The sequence below is a fragment of the Watersipora subatra genome, chromosome 1, assembly GCF_963576615.1.
Source record: "Watersipora subatra chromosome 1, tzWatSuba1.1, whole genome shotgun sequence".
In the NCBI taxonomy this organism is placed as follows: domain Eukaryota; kingdom Metazoa; phylum Bryozoa; class Gymnolaemata; order Cheilostomatida; family Watersiporidae; genus Watersipora; species Watersipora subatra.
Window position 1 is genome coordinate 62,265,216 of NC_088708.1, and position 10,566 is coordinate 62,275,781.

The 10,566-nt window shown below is 35.9% G+C and overlaps 2 protein-coding genes across 2 annotated transcripts in view; both read left to right on the plus strand.

The window, feature by feature from the left end:
• The window catches only part of LOC137385557 (kelch-like protein 18), a 31,831-nt gene extending 21,733 nt beyond the window's left edge, over nucleotides 1-10,098 (plus strand). Inside the window, exons 12-13 of the mRNA XM_068072039.1 lie at nucleotides 9,576-9,716; nucleotides 9,870-10,098. Of these exons, the coding sequence (XP_067928140.1) occupies nucleotides 9,576-9,716; nucleotides 9,870-10,027 (299 nt within the window). The 3' untranslated portion in view covers nucleotides 10,028-10,098. The remainder of the gene's footprint in view (nucleotides 1-9,575; nucleotides 9,717-9,869) is intronic.
• Nucleotides 1,184-8,745, plus strand: LOC137385415 (kelch-like protein 18). Its single transcript, XM_068071867.1, has 7 exons — nucleotides 1,184-1,234; nucleotides 2,041-2,138; nucleotides 3,238-3,460; nucleotides 3,743-3,847; nucleotides 4,799-4,910; nucleotides 8,057-8,165; nucleotides 8,621-8,745. Exons 1-7 carry the CDS (start codon nucleotides 1,224-1,226, stop codon nucleotides 8,743-8,745), a joined length of 783 nt encoding a protein of 260 aa, XP_067927968.1. The 5' UTR covers nucleotides 1,184-1,223.
• Nucleotides 10,099-10,566: the final 468 nt, after the last annotated feature.

A 10,566-nucleotide genomic window follows, 5' to 3' on the forward strand; every position in this document is an offset into this window, starting at 1 on the left:
AGATCGATCGTGGCACCTGCTTGTTTGAGTCACTGGCAGTAGGATGTGTTCCTCACACATTGCAATCATAATTGTCTGAGGGTTAACAAGAGAATCTATGTTATCACATTCATAAAATGTTTTAATGTATTTGGTTTGCACAACAGTATGTTTTTATACTATATCTTGGTTCGCCTTTGACCAAGAAATGTTTTACGCATATTTAAGGTCTAAAAATTTCCATCAAGTGTCGTTAGTCTGATTTGAAAAATTTGAAATGCTTCATGGAGTGTCTTTTACACTAGTTGCAAAATTGTACAGGCTAACCGCACCTCCTAAGATATAAGAAGTTACTGTGTCGTTCACGATATACATTTACAAGCAATGCTGTTTGGGTCACAAAAAAGTATGTTGTGCAACTCTGACAAGAGTGTGTAATTGTTTCAATGCTATGCCAGCTATGCTACATAGCTATGTGCTACATAGCCAATGCTACATAGCTACTTGCTACATAGCTAATACTACAGCTTTCTCGTAAGTTTCGGTATCATTGTTACCAGATTATCTTCATGTTCATTGCCATCTGCTGAAGACATTTCCCCTATTGTAGCCCGACAGTGAGGACTATTGTGGTCATAAAGCTCAACTGCTAAACATCTTTTGCTATAGCTTTGTCAGGTCTTTGCCATTCGTAAATCATACTTACATCAGCACGGTAACAATGTTTAGATCTCAATTGTCATAACAAATCAAAGCCCACAGAAAATGCAAAAGAGGAAACATACTATGAGCCATCTTACTTCTATTCTGCAAGAGATGGCTCATAAAAGCATGTTACACAATTTTCTTACTGCATATTATGTCAAAAGGGTAAAGCCTTAGACTGTCATAGATTAATCTACATGTATGTAGACTTATTTTAAAACATATAAATATATTTAATAGTTGGGGGGTCATGAATATTACCTCATAAAGGCGATTAAAGTGATTACACAGTCTAGCAAAATGTCTCTGCTGAAGCTAGTCGACTCTCTGCTAGCTGTACTTCCTTCTACTTGAATGTTAAAGTCAACTTGTTCTGACCTGACTTGACCCCAATGAGTCATGCTGAAGGCACATAAACAGAACATGATACTCCGCTATCTTCTTATACGGAACCCATTCTTAAAAGGTGAGTCATACTTTGCTACAAGTATCTATGCAACATGCAGAGAATATATTTTGTTTTCAAAGCGTAATACAGAATGGCTGGTCGGTAAGTGATCTTCATGCTTTGCCATGTTTCATGTTCACAAGTGTTTTTACACTACTTGTAGTTGTAGCTTTTGAGGTCTGTGTACCTGGTTTAACAGTTTCACAGTTGGAACTTGAGCACTGAGCAACCATTCAGGTACCTGTATGTACTTCTATAGAGTGTTTAATTACTAAGATTTTCCCTGTCTAGCATGATAATGGTAAATTTAGAGGAAGTGGTTGTGAAACATGCATTTAGGGAGCAGATCTTTTAGAAAACTAACATATTGTGACAATGTGAGCCTCACCTATTTGTACAGGATATGTTAACTTTTGACACGTCCACTTAATACTTTTACTCCAGATAATGGTAATAATGAATAGCCGGAAATTGAAAATATGTGCTCAGTAAAATGGTGAAAATAAGCTTATGAGAAGCATTCACCACTTGCTAATGGTTGTCAGGTTAATATCTGATGATAATCCAGATGCAGTTGATGATACTCGTGATTTGCTCTTTACACATACAACTTTTCTTGCAGGTAATTTGAAACTGCACATTCGCCAACAAAACCTCACCGTGTAAACAAATTTATTAGAGGAAACTTTGGTTTAGATAGAAGCTATTCCTTGCAGTGACCGTGTGGTTTGTTTACTGTGCTGAATACATGTAGGTTAGAAATAGGAAAAAACAGCCATATTGATTTCCAGAGGTTCAAGTTTAACATATTCAACATTAGTTGTCAAGCAGTCTTTATGCAAACCACACTTGTCAGCAACAGGATTTACCTCAAAGCAGGGGTTCACTCATATTGACTTGGTTTGCAGGGATTCACCCGATGGTTACCCTTGTCACCACTTTGTGGCTCAGAATGATACCAAGATGGTTGAATATATAATCGCTCTTGGAGGTCAAATTCCTTCAGGTAGGACAGTCTTCATGAGTCATCATGCTGTTCACCCCGTATTTTGATCTAATGCTCAACTTCTGGTATAAAAAAATGGTTATTTCTGAAACAATGAACATTATAAAGTACATTTGAGCAGTTTCATTCAGTTTCTCCAGCATACCAATGCTAACATATATGTACAGATGAATATGTGTAGATGCCTAGATGAAAACTGCTACACATCAATACAGCTTGTAGGTTATGAGTTTACAGTACAGGTTATGAGCCTTTAACATGTACAAACATAACTCAATTTCTTTAATTGTTTCGGTGTAGTATGAAACACATTAAGGAATTTTTGCTCTAAAATACACGTATATACGCCAATGATAAACATGTAAAAGTGACATATGCAAGTTTTATGTTCTCGCTTAAAGTATCTTCCTTATTCACTGTAAGTCAGACTTGACTTGATGTAAGCCCATCATGTGATGGAGGGTGATGACTAACAACTGTTGTGCAATATTGAATCAGCGAGTCAGAATAAGCTAGTACATGTATTTCGGCTCAGCGTGCACAGGGCTGTTGTCTTTGCTCCTAAGCTTGGGCATTTGGTGACAGATCTGCCATTCATGTAGTTCATGTAGGGGTAGGACTGAGAATTTTAGGATAGCTTGTAATTCTCTGCATATATTTCCTGTTAGGGCTTGAGGAATCGCCGTGCCTGTTTACAGTTATTTGCTGGCAAAAGGCTATGTCACAACTGTCATATTTTACACTTACCAACAGCTTACAACGGTAACTATCAGGATCTCTGACCAAGCATAATTTCGTCATTTCAGTTTTAAAAGAGTCTTCTCTAGGTCAAAATTAAGTGACCTACTAGTCTAATTTAATGCATGTAATTTGGCAACTGTTTTAGTCTCTGTGGCTTACTGGCTGGTCTGAGGACACTGGGGTTTATAGGTGACTCAGAAAGCATTATAGTTGTACAGGTGACTAAAAATGCACCATGGTCTACAGCGACTCAAAAAAGGTCCTATGATTTCTAGGCGACTCAGAAAGCACTGTGGTTGCAGGTGAATCAGAAAGCACCATGGTTTACAGGTGACTCAGTGAGTTCTGTGGTTTACAGGTGACCCAGAAAGCACCATGGAGATCTTTAGTCATCTGCAAAACAGATGGACCAATTATGTGCCCATGCATACCCCTCGCAGCAGAGTTGGAGTGAGTGTGCTGAATGGGCAGCTTTATGCCATCGGAGGGTACAACGGCATCGAGAGACTCAATAATGTTGAAATATTTGACCCTCTTGATCAGAAATGGACACCGGTAGCCTCCTTAAGCTGTCCAAGGAGGTAGCGTGCATCATGTAGCTAGGTTAATATGAACATCTCTACTTGGAAATTTACTAATAGACTAATAAAGAATCAGTTCCTTATGGCTTGCTCTCCATGCAACTTTGATATGGTATTGCTTCAACAAACCAGCCTCAGCAAAGAACAAACAAAAATATACAGCTCTATATAAAAGTTGATGATACAACGACGCTGTCAATTTTCCAATTATGTTGTACTACGACCAGAGTAAGAATATGCTGTTCTAAAACGTGGAATTATTACTGCTGTATTTAATTGCAGCGCACTTGGTGTCGCAGCACTGGGTGACAAGATCTATGCCTGTGGAGGCTATGATGGAACATCTTCTTCAGACTCACTAGAATGTTATACTAGAGAAAATAACAGGCAAGTGGCAGTTTTCTGAACAGCTATTCACCAAGTCCTTGCTGATTTCTAACCTATGACTGCAATGATGTATAGCTATATAAACTATACTAATGTATAGCTAATATATTACAGAAATGTATAGCTACTACCTATACTACACTAATGTATAGCCGATGCACTGCATCAATATATGACTGGTACACCAGATCAACATAACCTATATACTATAATAATAATATATAAATTATACACTACACCACAATGTATAGCTGATACTCTGCATCCATGTATAGCTAATACACGGTATCAATGTATAGCTGATACTCTGTATCAATGTATAACTGATACACTGTATCAATGTATAGCTGATACTCTGTATCAATGTATAACTGATACACTGTATCAATGTAAAGCCGATAAACTGTATCAATGTATAACTGATACTTTGTATCAATGTATAGCTGGTACATTGTATCAAGGTATAGCTGATACTCTGTATCAATGTATAGCTGATACTCTGTATCAATGTATAACTGATACACTGTATCTATGTATAGCTGATATACTGTATCAATGTATAGCCGATATACTGTATCAATGTATAACTGATACACTGTATCAATGTATAGCTGATACTCTGTATCAATGTATAACTGATACACTGTATCAATGTATAGCTGATACACTGTATCAATGTATAACTGATACACTGTATTAATGTATAGCCGATATACTGTATCAATGTATAACTGATACTCTGTATCAATGTATAGCTGATACACTGTATCAATGTATAGCTGGTACATTGTATTAAGGTATAGCTGATACTCTGTATCAATGTATAGCTGATACTCTGTATCAATGTATAACTGATACACTGTATCAATGTATAGCTGGTACACTGTATCAATGTATAACTGATACACTGTATCAATGTATAGCTAATATACTACATGTTTACCCTGACAGCTGGAAGCCACTAAGCAAGATGGCGAAACCTCGTAGTGCTTTAGCTCTTGCATCACTTGGTGGGCTCATATACGCTCTTGGAGGCCATGATGGTCGGTTGGTATGCAACTCGGTAAGTGTATATGTTTTGTAGATTTGTCTGACATTTTCTATTATGACAGCTTGTTCTTGAAATAGGAAGGCAGCCAACCGCTAGATAATAAGCTTGAATATGAATGCTCAGACTTTGCTGCTGTCAGTTGTAGTCTCTAACCTACCAACTTATATAATAGTCAAAATAATATTACAAACAATATATTATATTTCATTCTTTATCATCAGTTTTTTGGTTTGGCTCACTGACCCGTGAAAAGCCAAAATACTTGAGTTTCATGTTGCACTCAGAATCATCACGCTGCACTCAGAGTTATCATGCAATCAACCAGATGTAACATCGTTGAGTAACCTACCTAAATTTCTTCCAATAAGTTTTCAAATATGCTGGTATTTTTGTATCTAGTTCATGTATAAGATGTTCTTTAAACATTCTAACATTAGATTGTCGACTACATGTGGGTGTAGATAGCAGTTTATGGGCCCCATAGTGTTTATTGTAGGTGGAAATTAAGGTTGATTGCAGCTAGTATAGTGTAAGTAAGAATTAAGGTTTATAGCGGGTAGTATAATGTAAGTAAGAATTAAGGTTTATAGCAGGTAGTATAATGTAAGTAAGAGTTAAAGTTTATAGCGGGTAGTATAATATAAGTAAGAATTAAGGTTTATAGCAGGTAGTATAATGTAAGTAAGAATTAAGGTTTATAGCAGGTAGTATAATGTAAGTAAGAATTAAGGTTTATATCAGGTAGTATAATGTAAGTAAGAATTAAGGTTTATAGCAGGTAGTATAATATAAGTAAGAATTAAGGTTTATAGCAGGTAGTATAATGTAAGTAAGAATTAAGGTTTATAACAGGTAGTATAATGTAAGTAAGAATTAAGGTTTATATCAGGTAGTATAATGTAAGTAAGAATTAAGGTTTATATCAGGTAGTATAATGTAAGTAAGAATTAAGGTTTATAGCAGGTAGTATAATGTAAGTAAGAATTAAGGTTTATAGCAGCTAGTATAATGTAAGTAAGAATTAAGGTTTATATCAGGTAGTATAATGTAAGTAAGAATTAAGGTTTATATCAGGTAGTATAATGTAAGTAAGAATTAAGGTTTATAGCAGGTAGTATAATGTAAGTAAGAATTAAGGTTTATAGCAGGTAGTATAATGTAAGTAAGAGTTAAGGTTTGTAGCGGGTTGTATAATGTAAGTAAGAATTAAGGTTTATAGCAGGTAGTATAATGTAAGTAAGAATTAAGGTTTATAGCAGGTAGTATAATGTAAGTAAGAATTAAGGTTTATAGCAGGTAGTATAATGTAAGTAAGAATTAAGGTTTATAACAGGTAGTATAATGTAAGTAAGAATTAAGGTTTATATCAGGTAGTATAATGTAAGTAAGAATTAAGGTTTATAACAGGTAGTATAATGTAAGTAAGAATTAAGGTTTATATCAGGTAGTATAATGTGAGTAAGAGTTAAGGTTTGTAGCGGGTAGTATAATGTAAGTAAGAATTAAGGTTTATAGCGGGTAGTATAATGTAAGTAAGAATTAAGGTTTGTAGCGGGTTGTGTAATGTAAGTAAGAATTAAGGTTTATATCAGGTAGTATAATGTAAGTAAGAATTAAGGTTTTTTAGTTTGAGAGCTAATACGCCGTAGATGGTGCTACTTTTTTTTATTTGTATCAAAGCAGGCCCCTTCTTAAGAATTGTTCATCTTTCTATTTGGGTGATTCCAGTACCAGTTTTTTGGTCTGGCCATATGTAAGTACAGTGAAACATGGATAACTCGCCCTCGGATATAGCGAACACATGGTTAACTCGACTGGATTTGCTCGGTCCGTTCCCACGCAATGATAAATGGCTCTATATAACTCGAACTCAACACTGTTATAACGAACTGTTTTTTGCCCAACGGCTACCGAAACGGTTGCTATCGCTTTAGAAAATCACTTTATTCCAAGCCATAGAGGTAAGCCTCAACTTTTCGTAATTCATAAGCGTCGTTATTACCTCCATCGGCACAATATTTTGTCAACGACTGTTCTAAAGGTTTGGTGAAATTATATGTGGTGATTTATACTGCTTTACGATGAATAGCACGATCTAGCCGGGTCACGGGCGCAAGTATTTTCGCCACGCACATACAAAACAAAAACAGCATGTTGTTTTTGTTTTGTATTTGCGTGGCGAAAATCCTTGAGTGCGTGACCCGGCTAGCCCGTGATGAATAGTTTTGCGACGTTGATTCCGTGTTGAATTAACGTCGGAATGTTGAATGTTGAAAAACGTCTTAAAAATTGAAAATTAAACGTATACGTTGTCTTAGCTAAAAAACTATTCATCGTTTGACCTAAACACAAAACACGTGTGTACATTCAATAAGTATCCATTCAAAAAGCGTGAGTGATATACAATGTACCGTAAAACTTTTAATTGAACTGCCTCGGAGTGTTGCTCTTAACGAATCCCAGATAAAGTAAGGTAATCTTTGCATAAACTTCAAGAAAGATCGGCAAAATTGATCGTGGGTAAAACGTTCAAAAAAAAAATATGTCTTTTCTTTGAGCATTTCAGCAACGATCAAGTTTTGCCAATGTCAATCTAAAAAACGTCCTGGCAATAACATCACCTCAAACAACAAACCAATCTCAAGTGATAGAAAAATCTCTATAATTTTTGATAAAAACGTTTTAAACTTTACATTAGAAGCATTTAATTTGAAACAAGCCATTTGTGCTTTTGATTTATATTATAGTTTGCATATGTTCATGTATCTACTAATAAATAAGTAAATACATGGACTTGTGACAGTGCTCTGATAACTTGAACACTCTGATAATTCGAACACTTTTGCTCGGTCCCTTGAAGTTTGAGTTATCCGAGTTTCACTGTATTTATACCTACTTATTAGATACACTAGTTGGTATATTAGTCACTATGTAACTGAGGCGCCACCACAATACTAGGATTTAGTCAATAGTAAGGACAACCTTCACCAGTACAAAGCTTATGCTACTCTCCTTTCTTTCTCTTTTTATAGTTCTCTTGTAGTATAGTACAGATAACTTGAGGTATCTGTATACAATGTTTTTTTCCGAACTCATTTGTGGAAACTATAGAAAATTGATAATAAGGAGCTTGGCACACATTTAATTTCTTATGATAGGTAGAGAGATATGACAGTTTGACAGATAGTTGGCAAGAGATTACCTCCATGCAGACAAAGAGGTGCAGGTTTGGAGCAGCCGTCCTTGATGATAAGCTTTATGTTGCTGGTGAGCCGGAGTACCTTTATCATCAAAGATCTCAGAGTTGTTAGCTGACAACAGTTCGCTATAGGCTCCTGAGAGATTTCTGTTTATTTTCATTTGTTCGGTTAAAATAATTTCTAAAATTTTAATAAAATTGGCTTCACTCCCCATAGCAAAGGAATTTGAATCAAAGCTTCCTGTCAACAGCATTTTTGTCACCTTTGTTATTGCTTCAACATGTAAAGCCTGATTCTCATATCGATTTCGAGACTCCGGCGGTAATCTTGCCCAGCAAAACACTTGCGTTGCTAGGCTCGGCGGTTTCTGTTCACATAACAAGCCGCATCCCTAATATTCGCATAAAAATGTTTGCTCACCACGCCATTTCGATAATGCTGACCTTTACCTGTACAGTGCATTTCGGAAAGGTTCTGCTTTTTGCCTCTTCATGGTTTTGCCTCTTCATGAATTTTGAACAGCGCTAAACTCTTGCGTTGACCGCCAGCAATTACCGGCGGTACTCGGCCCACAGGTTCACATTTCACCGATGATAGCCTGCGGTGCTGTTGCCGGTGCTTTCGGTGTATATGCGAACCAGGCTTAAATTTCACTCAGCCGAGTTTACAGTTGATGTGTTGATTTTATCAACACATCAACTGTATTCATTATTATATACATGTATAATCATTTCATCAGTTTACTATTAAATCCTGTCAAAAATATTTGTTGATAAATATCACGACTGATTGCATTTAAGGAAGAGGCATCATTATTCATTGTATTTCCTTATTGAACTTGTCTATCTGCCTATTTGGAGAGCTAACAAACAGTTACACTCAGCTCCAGGGTCACCCCATCAACTGTGCTTCTTATAATATTATGAGCGCCAAGAAAAACTGAATGCGAGATTATTTTATGAAAGACCTTTTACAAAATCTGTAAATCATTTGTAAAAGGCCTTTTATGAAAGGAATTCATATTTTCAAAGTTGAGACAAGCCATGAAACAAATGGGAATCAAAAATTTGTCCCCCCTTGTTCATAGTGTCAAGCAGCTAGCTAAGGAGTTCAAGAAGGTTAGTAGTAGCAACTTCCAGCTTTCTGATGGCAAAAACTTAATCAATAATGAATAATTGTCGTAATCAATAATTGATTAAGAACAATAAAAACATTGTGCATGTACTATTTGATGACTCTATCCATAGATAACTCCCCAAATAGGGCAGTCACATGATCAGAGTCTGGATTTTACTTTTACTGTTCAGTGATTAGCTGGGAGTAAGCTTATTGATCTCATTATAGTGTGCCTGGTTATCTCTTTGTGTTACCTCTTACCTCTACCTGTTACCTGTCCTGTGAACAAATTCCTCTTAATATTGTTATAATTAATTTCCTTGTCATTGCAGTTGCCTAACTGGTGCAGACTGTTTGACAGGGGGTTATGATGGACAGAGGTTTCTTAAGACTTGCGAATGCTACAACCCAGTTACTAAGAAGTGGACATCAGTAGCACCTATGGGCGTACAGAGAAGTAGAGTTGCTCTCGTGTCTAGCTGCGGTAAACTCTACGCTATAGGTAAGAGTTATGTTTCACATAACTTTTGTGTTCTCACTGTTAAGTGATATAGTACATCAAACCATCTGATTTTGTTAAAATCCTCCATTGTTATTACGCTTTATATTATAGTACTACAAGCCTTTTCATCTTCTAAATACCCTATTCTTTTAGGTGGATACGATGGACAAAAGAACCTCAAATGTGTTGAGATGTACGACCCTAGCATGAATACATGGGTTGAGGCTCCTCCAATGGTCGCCCATGAAGGAGGAGTAGATGCTGCAGTTGTTTCGTTACCATTTACCTCAGGCAATTCCGATTGTGAATAAGCATGGCTGAGGCCACTGTATTTAATTTTGGTATTATAGTGACAATGAAAGACTCATTGCGAGATTGCTGAATGTCATAATCATCTATAGTTTATAGTAGTTTCAAATTTTGATAAAAAAATTCATAATTACATGTGTTTGCATTGATTCTACAACTATGGTTCTGGCTTGGTTTTTGCGTGCTAGATTTTCCCTGCATATGTATTCTCAATAAAGACTTAACATGGTAATACTTAATACTGTCTACACATTTCATCATTGCAATGCTTAGTAAAAGTTATTTTTAAAAAATTGTTAATATTTTCTTAAAAGGAAATGCTATATATAACTCACATAATAGGCCTAAACATATTAATAGTGATACATTGTGTGGTTGTTCCATAAATTGAAGTATATTGCATGTAGGGTAAGTTGTGTCAATGCAATTTGAGTAGCACAGGGTTATTTGTGGGAGTTGTCCTCTATGAGTTGAGCAACATAATATGGCCACTATTTTGCTGCACATGCTTTAATTGTAATTAAACTGGCAAGAGAGTTAT